The 20,447-nt window shown below is 42.6% G+C and overlaps 1 protein-coding gene across 2 annotated transcripts in view; it reads left to right on the top strand.

Moving 5' to 3' along the window:
• The window catches only part of kmo (kynurenine 3-monooxygenase), a 40,752-nt gene extending 26,965 nt beyond the window's left edge, over positions 1-13,787 (top strand). The window contains exons 10-15 of one of the 2 annotated variants that reach the window (XM_080200671.1): positions 109-256; positions 4,620-4,677; positions 7,600-7,682; positions 10,803-10,904; positions 11,243-11,302; positions 13,359-13,787. In XM_080200671.1, the coding sequence (XP_080056797.1) occupies positions 109-256; positions 4,620-4,677; positions 7,600-7,682; positions 10,803-10,904; positions 11,243-11,302; positions 13,359-13,484 (577 nt within the window). In that variant the 3' untranslated portion in view covers positions 13,485-13,787. The remainder of the gene's footprint in view (positions 1-108; positions 257-4,619; positions 4,678-7,599; positions 7,683-10,802; positions 10,905-11,242; positions 11,303-13,358) is intronic. The other variant, XM_080200672.1, reaches the window with a different exon arrangement.
• The last annotated feature ends 6,660 nt before the right edge of the window (positions 13,788-20,447 follow it).

The following is a 20,447-nucleotide window of genomic DNA, read 5'->3' as shown; positions in this document are numbered from 1 at the left end:
ATGGAAAACAGATCAACATTATTGAACTTGATGTAGCCTGTCCCTAAAGACTCCTGTGTTCACTTTCTAAAAATACTGTGTTTAACTGAAAATGACTTTGTTTTATAGTGAGGCGTTGAAGCAGGATTATTTCCGTTTGCCAGCCCAAGCTATGATCTCAGTCAAGTGTTCATCGTACAATATCGGTTGCAAGTCTATGTTAATGGGAGATGCAGCGCATGCAGTTGTTCCTTTTTATGGTCAAGGCATGAATGCAGTAAGTGCTGAATATTTGTACTGGGCTTTGCTGCGTTGGAATTTTCAGCTATACCCATTTGTTGACCAGAGTTTTATTTTGAGGCTGTGTATTGCTAAAACTTAAGTTAAACGCAGAGATTCACAAACTCAGTGTACTGATTCTAAAACGTGACTATATTGACCAAATGATTGAATGGGAGAATGATACAAAGAAACCCAGCACTCCAGGTAGAGAATGCGGGCAGCCTAATATCACTCTGAAAAACAATGCCTCAGCGAGGGCAATTATACATTTTTGAAGTCATGTTTCTCACCTTTCCGGTGGGCATAATCCAGTAAACATTAATACAAATCAAACAATAATCATCGCTGTCACCAACTCCAGCCAACAGCAATTTACATTCAGAACTCATGGGATCTCATTTGTCCTTAATTTTGGATGTTACCTTCCCTTGGTTACCCAGCAACACAGCAAAGATTAAAGTTAATATTCCCACAGACTCAAACTCGCATAACTCTTCGTCAAACTCTGAGAAAATCCTTATGTCTGTCTTGCCCCTGTGTTATCAGCTTTGAGCTGTATAGTTCTATTCATCAAACTGGAATTGGTAACCATTTTGTTCCTGACAACTGTTGATAAAGTGGTCGCATTCAGTAAAACCATTGTCCTATAGAATGCAAGCTCTATCTACTGCCTCATCCCACCAAGTCCTGCTGTATCTTGCTGTTGGCTGAAGTTTTACAAAATGTATTCTAAGAAATAAGCAGTGTCTATTTTAGAAATCCAAAATACATGTTTAAATGAAAAATACTTGTTGTTCAGTTCAATCTGTCTTTAATAGTGACAGCCTCTTATCAGCACTTTCTAAAGTCTAAGATCATCCACTCTTAAATCATTACTGTGTTTGTGTTGTCAAACAATGATCATGTGTTTTCCATTAGCCCAATTTAGCCCCCCTAGATCAGTCCCCCCTCTTGGCCATTGGCTAAATACCAATTAAGGCCACTAATTAAAAGAATCTAAGTAACTAAACTTGGTCCTTGAAGGACAAGTTGGTTTCTGGTTCTCTTCTTCCTTACCCTTATTGCCATCATTGATGCTGTACTTTCCACTTAGAAAGTTGTGCACATCCACATTTGATCAGGTATACAATTACTATTAACGCTAGGATCATATTAAAAATTAATATAATCCCTTTCAGGGATCAATGTTCCTAAAGAGCCTTTCCACCTGAGAGCCAACCACTTAAGGTAAATGGTTTTGGGCATTTGAGTTTCTCCACCACTTTCTTGATGTGTACAACCAGATTGGTTATGTTTTCTGAACTGTCTGGTATTTAAGTGCAACAGGCCGACCCAACTACTACACATGTCTCTTCCCTTGCTGCCAAGATGTAATCCAGTGCCATTCTATGTTGAAGTACCACTGTACACATCTCACCATCGATCTTTGCGAGGACAGTTGGTGTATCATTGGCAACTTGCTCCAAAATGAAGCACACAATTATAATCTCTCATGTTGTTCCAGCCATTCCATACTGGGGAAACATTATGCAAAAAAATAACATTTTCCTTCTCTAAAGCTCACTAATGTCTTGGCAGGTGAGGGAGTTTAGGAGTGTGATATATGTTTCTTCAAGATAACAAGATCCCTTCCATCCAATGTAGGTGTTAGCTCCAATAAAGCAATATGATATATGACATGACTGGTCATTACTGGGTGGCTCAAGTGTGGCATACTCCTTGGGCTTACTTTTAATCACATTCACTTACATCTAAGCTTTCCCCAGAACCTCCTAGGTTCTCTGTGCAATATGTTTCTCTGGGTTTTGGTGTTGGCTGCTCTAAAGCTGGACTGGGAGCTGATCTTATTAAATTATAAACAGGTGGATACCCTTTCATACAGCTAACCATTCCTCACAGACCTTACTGTTATGAAACTCCTCCTTTATCTCCCAACTTGAAAACCCTGGTATGTGATGTCCTGGGTATTTGGTATCTTGGGCAGTTTGATCTGCCATTATCAATTCTGCCCAAGACAAGCATGAATGGGAATGTGTGAACATACCCAACACTTTGCCTGATCAGTCAATCCAGCATAAGTGTGTGCTAAATGTAAGTATTAACCTGTGTTTCATGAGGAAGATGTTGAATGATCTTGGGTTCAGGTCCCGTTTGAACCAATATCTGCATATTCAGTACTAGAAGAATGGAAACACATACATTCATTATAACAATTGCTAAAATTGTCCCCTCTTACAGATCAGAGCTATTGGTTAATGTTAAATAAGCAAAATTCAATTATCTGGCGTTACAATCACAATACACTTGATATGGTCTTCTCATTATCTGCGTTGGGTTTATGTCCGTCATCCTGTTGCTTGGAAGTGTTAGTGAGCTTTAGTTGTCTCCTTTCATCAAGAGCTCTCATAATTCTATAAAACAGAAGTAGGATGCCCTTGTGGCATTAAGTTAGTTCCTTATCATTCAATCATTTCTATCTCTTCCCCTCTTAATACGCACACCTCCCCCCCCCCCGTGATTATTTTGCGCCATTATCTGAATTAACCTAGCTGCTAATCTTCAGATTAAAATTAATCCAATAAACTACTACAAGAGTAATTATTACCTCCTATTCAGTAGGATTGTGAATCCACTGGGGTAAATCGCTGATATTTACCACTTCAGGATTATTCATTGAAATGAGGTTTTAACTGAGTCCAGTATTGCCACCGCGGGCTGGGCTTCTCATGAATGAGGGCACATCTTTGTCTCACAATGATCACATCAAGAGGCACCCCCCCCAATCTTTTCCTGCCTGGTGAACGCAAGTTTCACCATTACCTTATCCCCTGGTGCAGTAACTTAGGAGTGTTCTTCTCTGCTAGTTTCATCCAGTCTCTGTGCTGCTGCTGGGTACCCATCTGTCTATTAAGAGAACGTAAATGATCAATTAAATCTCTCGTGCACTGAAATACTGCTTCTTGGCTGATTTTAACTTCTCTTCTGTCTGTTAGATGGAGTAGCTAGTTGGCTGTGGCCATCTTTTGATTTGATTTATTGTCACATGTATTGGTATACAGTGAAAAGTATTGTTTCTTGCACGCTGTACAGACAGAGCAGGCTGTACACTTGTCTACCAGATTTTACGAGCCACCCCTCTCCCAAAGTGTTGGAGTGTAAAGTCCATCCCAATGATTTACTTCCTTGCAGATTTATGAGACCTTTCCAATTATATCATATCCCCTGATTATTACATTCAGCAGTGGCACAGTGGTTAGCACTGCAGCCTCACAGCAGCAGAGACCTGGGTTTGATTCCTGGGTTGGCTCACTGTCTGTGTGGAGTCTGCACGTTCTCCCTGTATCTGTGTGGGTTTCCCCCCAACGTCCAAAAAAGACGTGCTGCTTAGATGCATTGGCCATGGTAAATTCTCCCTAGGTGTATCCAAACAGGCACTAGAGTGTGATGACTAGGGGATTTTCACAGTAACTTTATTGCAGTGTTAATGTAAGTCTACTTGTGACTAATAAATAAATAAACTAGATATAAATATTCATTCTGTTTTCCTGCCCATGGTTGTGCACTATGTGATGTGTGGTATAACTTGGCACACTCGGTTACTCTTTGTTCTCTGGGAACCTTCCATGGGCAGATGGCTTTTTTATTTTCCCAAGCCTCTACAGTGATAGACCAAGGGACCAGATAAACCCTAATTTAATAAACAAATTCCCAATCTGCCTGCACAAACCTGGAGATGAGCAAGTTTCTTGCTTTTTACAATTTTTCTATGCCCAGAAGGTACGTTAAACTTGTTAGTTGATCAGTTTAGGGTAGATTTTCACCTTGCCTTTTACTGAAAGATATCACCAGGGTGCAGTGTTCAAAAAATAAAGCTAATGATGTGGCTTATAGAATCATAGAATCCCTACAGTGCAGAAGGAGGCCTTTCTGCCTGTCGAGCCTGTACTGACAGTCCTTACCTTTGTAACCCCACATATTTACCCTGCTAGTTGTGCTGACACTAAGGGGCAATTTAACATGGCCTATCAACCTAACCTGCACATCTTTGGACACTGAGAGGAAACCGGAGCACCCGGAGGAAACCCGCACAGACACTGGGAGAACGTGCAAACTCCACACAGATAGAGGTCAGAATTAAACCCGGAACTGAGCCGGGTCCCTGGTATTGTGAGGTAGCAGTGCTAACCACTGTGCCACCGTGCCTCTCTAAAACCCGAATGCCGCCAGCCCAACTATTCATTACAGCCACCCTTTAGTGCTAAAAGGAGAAGATCTGTCAGTATATTTTCTTCCAAAGTGTGAGAGAGCAGCAATAACTGATGTAACATTTGTTTTTCTCTCTTTCTCCATTTCTTAAGGGTTTTGAAGACTGCGTTGTCTTCGATGAATTAATGGACCAGTTTGACAATGATCTCTGTGAGTTTTGAAAACCTTTGGAGATTGCGCATCTGTATTAATGTCATATAATAAGCTTCGATTTTAACCTGCATTCACAGCAAAATAGTCGCTTTTGCAAACACCTATCCTGCATTGGTTTAAAATAGGAACAGAAAATGCCGAAAAAACTCAATAGGTCTGGTAGCATCTGTGGAGGGAGAGAAACCAAGTTAACATTTCAAGTCCATCTGACTTCTTCAGAGCTGAAGAGAGGCACAAGTATCATAGTTGGACAGGGGGCGGAGAAGGTAGAGCAAAAATAGGTCAGACATAAGTAGGAGCTCAGGAAGGATTGGCAACGGTGTCAGGGACACATGACAAAGTGAGTGTTAATGGTGGTGTTAAAGACTTATGAAGGTACTAATAGGGTGGTGAAGGTAAGGTAACAGAATGTTTTAGTTGCAGAGCAATAGAAGTTACAGATAGCCCTGTGGAGGAGGAGGCTGGAGAAAAATGAAAGCAAAATACTGCAAATGCTAGGAAATGGAAGTAAAATCAGAAAAAGTAAAAAAAAATCAGTAGATTCGGCAGTATCTATGGAGAGAAACAGAGTTAAAGTTTCAAATTTTAGATGGGAGGTCCAACACTGGCCAGGAAAGTGCCTGACTGGAAGTAAATACTGTCAGATCACTCAGAGAAAAGTGACAGGGGGCTCACACCAGTTCTCCAACCAGTGGGCGAGACTGTCCCCCCCCCACCCCCATCACCCACATTAAGGGCTTGAATTTACCATTTTGACTCTAAGTGCTGAATCTGGGCGCGATTCAGATCCGACTTGGAAATCTACTTTCAGGCGCCCCTATACACATAGAACATAGAACATAGAACATTACAGCGCAGAACAGGCCCTTCGGCCCACGATGTTGCGCCAACCAGTTACAAAACAATGACCCACTAACCTAAACCAATCCCTTCTCGTCCATAAACCTATCCACGGATCTCTTAAACGCCCCCAAACTAGGCGCATTTACAACTGCAGCAGGCAGGGCATTCCAATCCCTCACCACCCTCTGGGTAAAGAACCTACCCCTGACATCCGTCCTATAACTACCACCCCTTTGCCTGAAAAAAAGTCACGGGTCTGAATCGTGCTGTGGGCGGGGCGCAGTGTGCCCAAAACAATCAGAGCTCTGAACTATGTATGTGCAGTTAGAAAAAGAATTGAAAAAACGCACCCATGTCAGATTGCTTTTGGGCCACAGGAAGTGAATAAAGTGGCTGGGAGCAAAAAGTGGGTGCGATGGCCCCCACACGCGTGACTGTCTCCCTTATCCACCCAACCCGCCCCCCTGCTGTCCAGACCGATTGCGACTCCCTGCCCCCTCCCCCCCCCCCACTGATCACCTGTAGAGTAGCAGCGGACCCTCCCCAGCGCCTCCCCATCCTCCCCACAGAGATCCATCTAGCCTTCCCAATGTGCTCTCCCACCAGAAATTCATCTTACCTGTCTACCTTCTCCCTAGAGAATGATCTGGCCTCACTGCTCCCCTACCCCGAGAATGATCTGGCCTCAACTACCCCCCCGCACCCCCCCACCCCCAACCAGACAACGATTGGGCCTCCCTTCTCCCTCTTCCACCCCCCCCACCAGAGAATGATCTGCCCTGCCTCCCTTCCCCCCACCACCACACCCCCCCCACCCCAAACTAAACAACAATTTGGCCTCCCGTCTCCCCACCAACAACCCCGCCCTCCTTCACCAGAGAATGATGTGACCTACCTCCCGACTCCCCCCCCCTCCCCCCCTCCACCCCCGTCCCCCCCTCCACCACCACTGATCTGAGTCAGAGAGCTGTTGGAAGCTCTGAATTCATCTCTTCAGCAGCTGGAGCGCCTGATTCAGACTTTTATTCAGCAGGTCCATTTCGGTGCAATTCCGGATTGGCGAACGTGGTAATAAAGGGGGAAATGTTGATAAAGTCGGGCGAGCAGTTCATTAATTCAACTGAAATGCAACAAAAACACTTAAATCGCCTTTGCGCCCATTTCAGCCGTGAATCAGATCGCAGCCATTCCTGGATCTCGGTAAAGTGGCCATCTGTGCGGAAGCAGGCACGGATCGCGCTAATGGCCTCGCACCCGACTTTACCACGTTTTCATACTCGAAAACAGGCGTGAGGCAATGGTAAAATCGGGCCCTAAATGTCAGCCACTGGGCGAAATACTCTGGCTGATCTCACCAGTAGGATCTTCCAGTCCTGCTGATAGCGACCCCCCCCCCCCCCCCCGTCGTCCTCACCGCGGGTTTCTCAGTGGCAGAGGTCTGGACAATGGGAAATCCTGTTGACAGCAGTGGAACTGGAAAATCCCACCATTAGCCATGGTGCGGGCTGCCTCCGCTACAGGATATGGAAAATCTCACCCATTGTTCCTACTTGTGATGATACTGCATGATGCCAGAAGTGAGAGTTTTTCACACAATCTATTTGCTCCGAAGCACAAGAACATAGGAAAAATTAGCAGCCAGTGATAGTGCACAGTCAATTCCTGTAATTCATGACCCCCGCCCTGCTTATCGCAAATACTTTCTCCTGTGCAAAAACCCGATTGTGGTTTGTGAGCCTAAATCTTCGCCCATCCGCAATTTAACATTTAAAACTTGTTACCTAATAAGCGAAAGAGAATGTTGAGAGTATACAAAATAAGGAGCGGAACTTTCACTGTATTTGTCAGAGTGTGACAGCGGGCAGGAAAAGAGACACTGAAGCCGTTTGTGTTTCTTGGAACTCAGATGAATAGATCACTGCAGTAATGGATGACTGTGTGGATTCATGCGCAGTAGATTCTTAATGGTTTATTTTCAAATTGACAGATCTTTTTCTCAGTTAAGAAACTCGCTCATTGATGTAGATGATTAATACCCTTCACAAAACTAATGATATGAATATTTCTACATTGCAGCGAAATGTCTTCCAGAGTTTTCAAGGTTGCGTGTACCTGATTGTCATGCCATAGCTGACCTGGCCATGTACAACTATGTGGAGGTACTGACCCATTGGAGTCAGTGGGAAATGACTCCAAAGGCCCTTTTATAATAAACCCTTTTTTTTTGTGCTTTCAGAGTCATAGATTTACTGATGACTGATTTTCTAATGGTTAATTTAGTCTAATATTTTTCAGTGGGCAGCATGATGGCACAGTGGTTAGCACTGCTGCCTCACAGCGGTTAGCACTGCTGCCTCATAGTGCCAGGGGTCCGGGTTCAATTCTGGCCTCGGGTTACTGTCTACTTGAACTTTGCGCATTCTCCCCTTGTCTGCATGTGTTCCCTCAGGTGCACCAGTTTCCTCCCACTGTCCAAAGATGTGCAGGTTAGGTGGATTGACGATGCTAAATTGCCTCTGGGTCCAGAGCAGTGTTGATTACATGAATTAGGCCTTGTCAAAAACATGTTGTTATATTCTTCGGACCATTGAGAGTTGTTTTCTGCCAGAGGTCAGGCATTATCTGAGGGAAAAAGCCCCTGTCTTTCAAAGTCCCACTAATCCTCGATTAATGTACCTATGCATCCATGCTCTTTCACAGAGCACCATCCAGATGTTGACATAATTGTTTTTACGTCCAAATATAATCTCACCTACCAAACCAGTGGACCAGGAGGTCATTGAGTGCCTCATTTAAGGCTTACTACACTCAGCAATGTTTTAGCCACATCCTTCGTCTTATGGAAGCAGATTCTTCAACCACAGGCTGCGATTGATGGAAGGAATTCAATGTCCTCTTTGGCAGTCAGCATATTTAAGGACTCATGAGGTGATGTGAGAGCTTTCCACCATGGAGCAGCACGGTGGCACAAAGGTTAGCATTGCTGCCTCACAGCGCTAAGGACCCGGGTTCAATTCTGGCCTTGGGTCACTGTCTGTGTGGCGTTTGTACAGGCTCCCCATGTCTCCTGGGTTTCCCCCAGATGCTCCGGTTTCCTCCCACAGTCCAAAGATTAGGTTGATTGGCCATGCTAAAGTGACCCTAGTGTCAGGGGATTAGCAGGGTGAAGATGTGAGGTTCCAGGAATAAGGCCCGGGCGGGATTCTGGTCGGTGCAGACTAAATGGGCTGAATGGCCTCCTTCTACACTGTAGGGATTCTATGATGCCAAATGCCTATTGGGTGGTGCTCTGATAGGCTCAAATAGTGCTTGGTACAACAGGATGGAGGATACGCTACAAAGACTGTGTCCATTTGTACATCAGAATTGTAGTCAGGGTGAAACATATTGCAGTGGATGTGCTTCCTGAAATAGATGGCAATTTTGGGCACTAATCTCGGAACTTGAACCAAAACAGCAATAACCAGCGGGTCAAGCGTAACTTGTATGTTCATGGGAGGCGGCTGTTGTTGACGGTGCAGTGTTTACGGCCATCCGTAATTGACCTTACTCCCATAGTGCTGCTTGGTAAAGAGCTTTCAGGAATTTGACCACGCATTTCCAAGTCAGGTTTAAATATGACTTGGGGGGAGAACGGCGAGTGCTAGTATTTCTGGGTGCCAACTGCCCTTTCCTTCCAGGTGGTAAAGATCATGGGTTTGGCTGGTGCTATGAAAGAAACCTTGGTGAGTTACTGTTGTGTATATGGAGTGATTGAAGTAACTGGGTAAGCTAAGTGACCTGATGACATTTTGAGGTCACAACCATCCAGTTTATACCTGGTGGTCTTTAAGGTTTGCTCATATTCCATTATTTCAATCTATCCCTACATTATTCAGTTATCTTAAAGAAATATTTTTAAAATCACTTAATAATATATGCAATTTTAACAGAGGAAATATTTTCTCACACACCGTGGTTCAGAGGCAGATTCAAAAATGGATTCATAGAATCCCTACAATGCACAAGCAGGCCATTCAGCCCATTGAGTCGGCATCAACTCTCCAAAAGAGCATCTCACCAAGACCCTATCCCCCTAACCCGACGTATTTACCTTGCTAATCCGCTAACATCATAGAATCAAAGAGGTTTACAGCATGGAAACAGGCCCTTTGGCCCAACTCGTCCATGCTGTCCTTTTTTTTTAACCCCTAAGCTAGTTCCAGTTGCCTGCATTTGGCCCATATCCCTCTATACCCGTCTTATCCATGTAGCTGTCTAAATGCTTTTTAAAAGGCAAAATTGTACCTGCCTCTACTACTGCCTCTGGCAGCTTGTTCCAGACACTCACTACCTTGTGTGTGAAAAAATTGCCCCTCTGGACCCTTTTGTATCTATGCCCTCTCACCTTAAACCTATGCCCACTAGTTTTAGACTCCCCTATCTTTGGGAAAAGATATTGACCTCCACATCTTGGGACACTAAGGGTCAATTTAGCACAGAAAATCCATCTAAGCCCCACACATACTTAGACTGCGGGAGGAAACCAGAGCACCTGGAAGAAACCCACGCAGACACAGTGAGAACATGCAGACTGTGCATAGACAGTCACCCGAGGCGAGAATTGAATCTGGGTCCCTGGCACTGTGAGGCAGCAGTGCTACCTACTTATCTGAAGGCAAAATAATTGGCAGGGCAACATTGGTGGGGGTGGGGTGGGGAGGGACAAGGCAAGTTGCTATTGGGGAGGACTGGCATGTTGAAATGGAACCGAATGACATCCACCTCTGCTATAACCATTTCTATGATTTGAGTTATTTTACTTGTTGTATGTTTGTTTCACAAATTCATTGCCTGAAATTTATCCAGATTGGTATGAGTAGCTCCAGAGGTACTGCCAAAGAAATGTTCCATTATTTTGAATGCATTTCTGATTGTTCAATGCAAGTCTGTCAAAATGCCCAATTGATTCGTGACCTAACTACAAAGGCATCCAATGGAAATCCATATAAATCCAATCTTAACTACTGAATTTTGGTTCGAAGCTCATTCTTTTCGATACACTTAAGGTTGTCTGGCGCCAGCCGTATTAAACTAGTTTCTTTAGAAAATAATTTGCACTGCTTACTGAAAAATCAAATTAAACCTCCGAGCCTAGCATTTACTGGAAACGTCAATTGTTTTTTTGTATTCCCATTGCATTTTACAGTACTAATCATCATGTTGCAATTTGTCGCAATTTTTGGTTACATAAAGTTTGCAAAGTAATTTTAAAGTCACTGTTTTCTGTGTCTTGTCAGATGCGTAAGCATGTGAATTCAAGGTGGTTTGTATTCCGCAAATTTGTGGATAATGTTCTCCATTTCTGTATGCCAAGGACTGTTGTGCCCTTGTACACCATGGTGAGAGATATTCTAATTCTCCAACTCTGTATACTTGTTTAACCTTGACGTGGAGATGCCAGCATTGGACAGGGGTGGGCACAGTAAGAAGTCTCTGAACATCAGATTAAGTCCAACAGGTTTATTTGGAATCATGAGCTTTCGGAATGCTACTCCTTCATCAGATGAGTGGACTCTCCTGATGAAGGAGCAATGCTCCTAAAGCTCATACTTCCAAATAAACCTGTTGGACTTTAACCTGGTGTTGTGAAACTTCTTATTTTTATAACCTGATCATGGTGAATTGGACAAACAGCTTTCATGGTTCAAGTCTCTCTATTACTTTTATTTTGTTTTAGGTGACTTTCACCAGAATACGTTACCATGAAGTGATACAGCGGTCACAATGGCAAAGCATGGTATTGTATATTTTTAGCGGCACTAATTTGTATTATCTGGTCCCTTAGCTTACAGAGTAAGCAGGGATTTCATTCCGAGATAACATTATTCTGTGCTAGATCCAATGGGTGTACATATTGGTGCACAGTCATTTTGTTTAATTACCTCATCGTTGGTCACTGTCAAAAATATATTTTCTGGAATTGAATTTGTTTAATGTCTGGCAGTGCATGCTTTTTGACTCCCTAACTGATCGCCCTTCAGTTGGTGTGCAATGAGCAAATTTGCTTCCTTGCTCGCATCACCTTAATGGCATATACCATAAAAGTGAGATTAAGATAGTGGAGAAAACACTGATGATTCAATACAGAACAGAGAAGTGTACTCAGCTGTTTCATTCCACCCGTGTATATTAGCAAGCTACTTTTGTGTATGTGGTGATGATGGCGGAGGAGGAGGAGCAGAAAGGGGGCAGGCAAGGTATATAGTCTATGTACAAGAGAGAAGGATGTTTAGAAAGGTTAAATCTTACCAAGGAAGCAATGTATTACTTTTGCAATTACCTTGATCTGAACTTGTTATTACGGAGCAACGTTAACTGTTTCCAAGCACTAATAAGTGTTCTCCGTGCCATAAGCTGCTTTTAGTCTACAGGTCATTGGTACATTATAAAGGTGAACGTGCCTATTTTATTATGCATCAAATTCTACACATTAAGGTTGGACAGCAGCAACAACAAAAGGGCTAGGAAGCATTCTACAGACACTATCATTGTCATTTCTCAGATGGACGGTTATTCAGCCACCTCCCAAATGGTTTACACAACAACAAGCCCTTAATCACAGGGACAAGATCACATATCAAACAGGCCGATGTGATACCTTGAGCCTGAATGAAGAGAGTTTCATGCTTTGAATTGAATGGTAGAACCCCCCTGTAAGAGGGAACTCTAATAGGTTACTAAGATTTTAAACCATTAGACATTAAGGCACTGACACAATTACCAGCATTAAGTTAAGTGACTTTTAAAGCAAGCTTATAAGCTTACAAGAGAATAGTTTACACACGAGTGCAGTAGGAGTTTTAAACAAGTGATTATGATTTTAAAACACATGTTGACATTTTGAGGGTATTAATGTATTGTTTAAGGTATATTGCTTATTTTAGCCAACAACAATTTGCTGCAAGGCATCATGGTAAAAGTCAGCCATATTTTGAGAGAATATTTGAACCTTGGAAATATGCAAGATTTATCAGTAAACTTTCAGATGGAAGAACATTAAGAACATTCATGAATAGAGCTTATTCACACCCAAACAAGATAGATGCATGCCCAGGCATGGAGTCATGTGTTAATCTGAGTTGGCAATGACCTTTAAAGGCACCCATGAGAATGTTCATTTGAACTTCGGGCAGGTGTCTGAGGTCACTTGGCAAGATGTGGAGATGCCGGTATTGGACTGGGTAAGTATTGGACTGGTATTTGGTAGCTAGTGTTACCAAATGTACCTGTTGGACTTTAACCTGATGTTGTGAGACTTCTTCATGTGTCACTGGGCAACAGAGGAAGTGAGGTCAGCCAAGACAGGAGTTAACTTCCGAATTCTACGGACTAATAAAATGCCATTATGTCAGAGAGGAAGGTGAGGTTGGCTAAGGCACATGACTGGTTTTATTGTTGATTGGCCTGCTGGAAATGTGATGCCTGGCACGGTGACACAATGATTAGTACTGCTACCTCACAGCACCAGGGACCCGGATGTGATTCCTGGCTTGAGTCACTGCCTGTGTGGAGTTTACATGTTCTCCCCATGTCTGCGTGGGTTTCCTCCAGGTGTTCCGATTTCTCCCCACAGTCCAAAGACGAGTGGGTTAAGTGGATTGGTCATGCTAAATAAGTTGCCCCTTAGCATCAGGGGGACTAGCTAAACTGAATGCATGGGGTTATGGGGATAGGGCCTGGGTGGGATTGTGGTTGGTGCAGAGTCATTGGGCCAGATGGCCGTCTCCTGCACCATGGGGAATCTCTGATTATATCAATGTGCAACTAACAAAGTGACTCCCTTTTCCTTGCAGATAATCAATACGGTACTATTTGTTATGGGATCATCAGCAACAGTCATTGGAACTGCCTTAATTTTCAAATATTTTCCCAAGGAACTTAACATCCAGCTGCGGGATTGGAACTTTAACTTGAAGTAACTCGATGCAATCAAGTGGGAAACAAAATCCTTGTTTTTTAGGAAGAAGTGGAAATCCCGTGCTTTGCTATTTTAAGATATCGTACCCTTAATTTTCCTGTGAGCAGACATTAAGGGGCAATCGCAAATTGAAAATACTTTTTATTGGACTTATCATCAGTATTGATCACTGCCTACATATATTTGAACTATTTCACGACCTGGATTGTGGATCTCTCATGACCGCACCTGAACCTTTGGTCCCATCGTTGATCTCCAGGTCTCAGCATCTCCCACCACCGTTTTTCAGACCTCAGCACCGCCTTCTACCCCCCCAAACCACTCCCCCCCCCCCCCCCCGCCCCCCCAGTTATTCCCTCCTTCCTCCTCCAACAACAGCTATCTTTCCAAAACCTGAATATTCACCCGTCTCCTGCAGCAGTTGCTAGTCCACAACAGCTGGAAAACTGCAGCAGAGCAAGCCTTGCCGTCATCCAGCTGGAACTACAACCAGTGGGGGGAAGTGGTGGGGCAGGGGACCAGGGGGACAGAGAGGGAGAAGGAAAAAGCGGAGATGTTGACAAGGAGAGCTATTGCAGGGAAAGAGAGGAGAGAGATATGGTGGAAAAAAAACTGTTCCAATCCAGAGTAGGGGTTGGGTATGACATGGGTGTGCTGGATTGGTTATAGATTATGAAAAACGTGTGGTTTGGGCAGTTAATGACAATGATGTCAGTTATGCTGCTTGCAATGTTAAATGATAGTTAAACAAGTGCTTTTGATGCAACTGCTGTCAAATAATAGTAAAATGATTGCTTTTGAGCTTGTCTCTAACATGGTTATTTTCAATGAAGTTGAAAACATACTCATCAATGACTGATTCTTGATTGAAAACGTCTTTGAACTGTGCTATCCAGTGGGCATTGGCAGCTTCCCCTTTCTTGAGCAGATTTCCCCCATCCTTAGGTCTCAGAGGAGCAGATTCTTGGGTACTTGGACCATAAACAGTCTTTGTGGCACTGGAGAGGTCATGTGCATCATTCATGCCAGTGAGATGTTGAATTTCCTTTGTCCACCATACGTTCTTTATGTCATGGATGCATCTTTGCACCTCAGCTTTTATTGGCTGATCTCCATGATTTTCACAGTAATTTCATTGCAGTGTTAAAGTAAACACATTCCTGACATTACAAGATAAAAAAGGCTGGTAGGTCAGTTTCTCTCACATTGAGTTTTGGTCATTGCGCCAAGTGAAGAAGTTTTCCTAAAACCAGAAGTGTCCCTTGCTAATGAAATTGGACTTAAGGACATCCCAAGCACTACGGACACTTCTGTTCTTGATCGTCTAAGTCCATTGTTGAAATTGCCTGCTTTTGATTGTATCTTTCAGAGCTTCAATGTTGATCTTTAGTAGACACTTCTTCTGTTGCAACTGTCATTTTGGAGTCAGTTTCATATTCAATGAATAAGCCAGTAATAGATCCAACAGCCCCTGTCATTGCTGCAGTAGTGTGGACATCTTTGCAATTCTGGGCACCGATGATAATATAATGGATCAGATGCCAGGACATGGAGTGCAGTTGTCTTGATGTTTTGTACATGCTCGTCTGGTAGAACAAGGTATTGGTGATGATAAGCCCATATTCTGCACATTTTGGTAAGGAGAAGAATGCAGTTGGAGTTCCTTCCCCACCATTCCAGAGTTTGGAATCTCTTCCAATTTTGCCGTTGAACGCTCCAAGAAGAATAAGCATTCAGAGAACTTGGCCAAGTATGGCACAGAAATCTTCCATGCTTTTACCATCAGCATGTAGAGTTGGGGCATGATGGTAAATCAGCTCCTTGGCAGTCAACAGTCCTGGTGTGCTCATTTCTTCCAAGAGGGAACTCATGAAGCTGGTTCACCATTTAATTTATTGATGGCAAATCTAACTCAGTGAATTTCTAACTCATCCAATTTCCTTTCCCAGAAGAAAGTATAGTCATCTCGGAGTTCCTTCCTTGTCCAGTTTGCCTAATGTCACTCTGAGTAGCAATATAAGTATCATATCATTGAAGTTCTTAGGTGACAAACTATTGGAAGTGACAAAATACTGCATATATATATATATATATATGTAATAGACTGATGCAGCACCTAGAGAACATGGTTACTGCTGTGTGAGAGCAGGGTCTATCTTGTGAACAAACTTTACGGTCAGCTATTAGGCCCTTGACTTTCATATGAAACAGCCACTTCATCATGCAGCTGTGGCATTTGAACAGTGTTGCAGCCACTGTGTCCCGAAGGAATATGCATGAAGGAAGGAGGTGCCATCATATATATATAATTTTAAAATTGCTGGCATCCTTGTACAATGTCATCCATGTGTCTGGTCCCATTTCCCCATGGTGGGAAATCATCAGGCATACTAGTTGCTAGCAGTTGGCTCCCAGCACGTTTCAGTTACATGAAGTGAACATCACGGCCATCCCCTCCTTCTCCCAGAGTGCTAGAAATAGTGTAGCTGAACTGACTTCACATCATGAATAGGTATTTGCAGCACCCTGGTGACAATGTGTATAGGACACAAATAATGAGCACTTAAAGCATTAGGAAATGTAATGGTTTTGTTATTTCTTGGGGAATTGCCTGCTCTGATTTGGCTTCAATACAAATTTGCAAGCAATACAGTAGACAATTATCTTGGCAACGTGGGTGAGCTATATTGTAAGCCACTTCAAATTTACCAAGCAATCTGACACACGGCTTCAAGATACAAATGGTATAATCTGCAATAACTCTTGTGGATGCATGATACTCACAATATATTGTCTTGTCTTTCATCCAATCTTATTGTTCAAAGTGTGACCAACACTCACAATCTTTCTTCACTGATGTCAGTTCTCCAGTGCCCTCACTGCCTCTTACATTGAGCAGCCAGTCCACATTCTGATCGTATCTACTTGCACGTTAGTCAAGATTGAAAGGGGAGTCTGAGGGCTTTGCGTCAAAAATAACCCAGCAGAAATCACAGTGATGACATCTGAATGGCTACCTCAGAAATAGCCAGTGAACTACATGATGTGGTGGTGATGGTCACTGAGCTGCTTCACATTGATGTGTTTATTCATGTAAGCAAAGGCATAATGACATTCATATCAATCATTCCCTTACAGGTTGGGAAATGCAGCAACATGAAGTTAGGTAGCCCCTTGTTTGTATCACGGATTGTGTTATTTTCAACTGAAAAACACGTTGACTAAGTTGACGTGTCTGTGCAAATGGAAGGATAGGAGAACAATTATCTGTAGTGCAGTCTGCAAGAAGTATTAACATAGACGTAGTTGAAACACTTTTCATGTATGTTAGATGCTAATGTGAATATTCTAAACATTCAGACTCAGAAAAATTGTTAACTCTGGCTTCTGATCTTTTGGACAAAATTTAATGGCAACCATTGTTGAGATGCCTTGTTCCATCCTTCAATGGTCTTTGAACATCACACATTAGATGCCTAGGAACCAAATAATTATCATGTTGGTCTCAGTTTTGGGCCATATATTCCTTTTGCTCAAAAAACATTTCATTCTTTTACACATTCTACTATACACTACGGAGTTTATTAGGTCTAGACAGTGTATAGTGGATCTGTAAACATGAAAGTGCAATAACTGGGCATGGACCATGAGGGGTAGGTGAACATACAATAGCTGGGCATGGGGGTTGAGGGCAATAATAAATGGGTGGAAGGGCATAGCTTGTCAAAGAGGGCATGATGGGTTACCTTCTGAATTTACCTTTTTAAAAAGGTTCTTGACTCCTGAGGGACAATGATCCATGCTGCTTTAAAAATCTGGCTTTACTCAAGAAAAGCTGCAGAGAGGAGTACATGTCGATTTTTGCTTTAGAGGCCACCAGGTCAGAGTTCAGGTTTGCGCGCTTCTTTGGTGCAGGAGCCCACTCACATCTTTTCAAGGCACTCTGAAAATCAGGATTGGAGTTGAGAATCCCATTTTTAAAGGACTTGGTGAAAATTCAGGCCTTCACAGTGGCAATCTGATTGAAACATATAAGATCCTTCAGGAACATAATAGGGTGGATTCCAAAAGGATATTTCCTCTAACTACAGGATACAGTTTAAAAATAAGGAGTCTTCCAATTTAAGAGAGAGAGGAAGAATTTTCCTGAGACTCACTAAATTATGAGAAAGTAGGGTCATGGAGAATTTTTAAGCACAAGTTAGATAGATTTTTGACTGACAAAGGAGTCCAAGAGGGCAGAGGGGTAGGTAGGAAAGTGGAGTTAAAGGCCACAATCAGCTCAGCCTTGATCATATCAAATGGTAGAGCAGGCCTAAATGGCCTACTCCTGCTTTTAATTCGTATGTACATAGGCTTGTATGTATGTGCATCTCCTTAGAAGAGCTACAACAAAAGCACATGTTGGAAATCTGAAGTTAAAAACAGAAAATGCTGGAAATAGTTAAGCCTGGCAGCATCCGTGGAGAGAGACGTTTTCTCAATAGATGCATCCAGACCTGAGAATTTCCAGCATTATTTATTTTTAATCTTTGGAAAGTTACTGTCTATGTGCTGCCAGACCTGAGTTTTTCCAGTATGACTTTTTTTTGTCTTTGGAACATTACTAAAAATATAGATAATTAGGTAATTTCTTTGCAAATATCTGCAATTGCAAACATGACATGAATGCTAGGAATTTGCAAAAAGTGCTGGGTAAACTCAGCAGGTTGGGTAGTATCGATACAGAGAAACTGCATTAACGTTTCAGATCGATGACTATTTTAACCCCAATTGATCTGAAGCCCTCATGCAGTGCACCATTTGGCTTCTAGGCACATTTTTCCCCAGAGTTGAGTATGAGTTCCAGTTCAAGAAACCAGTCCTGATGAAAGGTCATTGACCTGAAACATTTACTTTGTTACTCTATGTGACATACAGGTCCATTTGTTAGTTCTCCCCATCACTTTAAGTGAGGCTATTAGAATTGTCTTACTTCTTTCTTAAAGCCTTTCCATAGAACCATAGAAAATTACAGCTCAGAAACAGGCCTTTTGGCCCTTCTTGTCTCAGACTACATCTTAATGCTGTCCACCTATCCAAATTTCTTTCTTCACCCCAATTTCTCCTTTCGTTGTTGTCAGGGATAGGAAGTTTCTCCCCTTTCTTCAAAGTCCAAGCCTCACATCCTAAAGAGCGTAACATTCACATGAATGACAGTACTAGAAAAAAAGGGCGGTGTGGACAAGTTGGGCCGAAGGGCCTGTTTCCATGCTGTAAACTTCCATGACTATCAGACATTCTTCGTTATGGATTGCTAAATGCTACTCACGTCATTGATGTATGTTGGGGAGACCAATGTGTTGGAGAAAAAAATTGAATATAAAAAATAAAGCATTTAAAAAAAAAACAAAACACTATTAAAAACAGGCACTGGCTTCATTGAAAAAATAAGTTAGTCTCTACTGCCACCAGGGGACCATTTTTCAGGTCTAGCATCCAACTCTCGGAAAATCAGACATTTGGAATTGTAGAATTCCAAAATGGTACAGAAAGAGGCCACTCAGCCCATGGAGTCTGCACCAACCACTATCCCACCCAGCCCCTATTCTCGTATGTTTACCCTGTTAATCCCCTAACACAGGATCAATTTAGCTTGCCAATCAACCTAACCTGCACATTTTTAGACTGTGGGAGGAAACTGGAGCACCTGACAGAAACCCACACAAACACAAAGAGAATGTGCAAACCTCATATAGACAGTGATCCAAGGCCAGAATTGAACCCAAGTCCCTGGCACAGAGGCAACAGTACTAACCACTGAGTCACAGTGCCATGACAAACAAAATGGTATTCCACTGCAGGATCTCTAGTCAATTAGAGTTAAAATAGTCAAAGGTTACAAGAAAGCAGAATTTTTTAAAAATTCATTCACAGGATGTGGGTGTTGCTTGCTGGGCTAGTACTTATTGACCATCCCAAACTGTCCTCCATTTCTGAAGGCATTTGACAGTCAACCACAATGCTGTAGTTCTGGAGTTGAATGTAGGTCAAGCGATTTCCTTCCCTAAAAGGATATTAGTGAACCAGATCGTTTTTTTTTTGACAACAATCGACAATGGTTTCATGGTCATCATTAGATTTTAAACCTCAGATTCTTTTTTATTGAATTCAAATATCACCATCTGGCATGATTTTGGGGGGGGGGGGGGGGGGGGGGGGATTTGAATCCAGGTCCCCAGATGTTGCCCTGGGTTTCTGGATTACTAATCCAGTGACAACAATACTATGCCCCTGCCTCCACACAATCAGATCAGCCATTTTTTAAAAAAAAATAACAGAGCAGGTCTTAACTGGTCAAACGGTCTACTCCTGCTCCTAATTCATATGTTTGATACTATCAAAGGAAGGATCGATGATTTAAAAAAAAAAGCACAGCATGCGTCAAATCTCACCAGCACTTTAGATTTAGATTCTTCAGGCTGTAGCAACCAGAGGAATGAGCGGAAATTTTGGAAAGTTGCTCTCTGGGTCTTCCACGTACCTGGAGATATTCAAAAGGGAGGCAGAGGGAAAAATCATACTCGACGAGTCTACTAGTTACATCCTCAAAAGAATTCCAATAGAGTTGACCAAGAAGAACCAGTGGATGGTTTATTTAGATTTTCAGCAGGCTTTCAACAAGGTTGCACACAATAGACTAAGTTAAAGAAAATGGGATTGCAGGTAATGTCTTGAGATGGTTAGCAGATGGGAAAGAAAGTTGGCAAAAATGGGCCTCTTTCCCTGATTGGCAGTCAGTGACTAGTGGGGTTCTGCAGGGATCTGTGCTAGAACCCAACTGTTCACATTATATATTAAATGATTTGGAAGAGGGAACTGAATATATTATCTACAAATTTGTAGATGATACAAAGTTAGGTGGGAGGGTGAGTTGTAAGGAGGATAGAGATGCTTCAGTGTGATTTGGACATGTCTGAGTATG

The sequence above is a fragment of the Carcharhinus amblyrhynchos genome, chromosome 12 (genome assembly GCF_965287045.1).
Source record: "Carcharhinus amblyrhynchos chromosome 12, sCarAmb.v2.hapA, whole genome shotgun sequence".
Lineage (NCBI taxonomy): Eukaryota > Metazoa > Chordata > Chondrichthyes > Carcharhiniformes > Carcharhinidae > Carcharhinus > Carcharhinus amblyrhynchos.
Note: the sequence above shows the minus strand (reverse complement) of the source record. Positions and strands in the feature narration are given on the sequence as shown.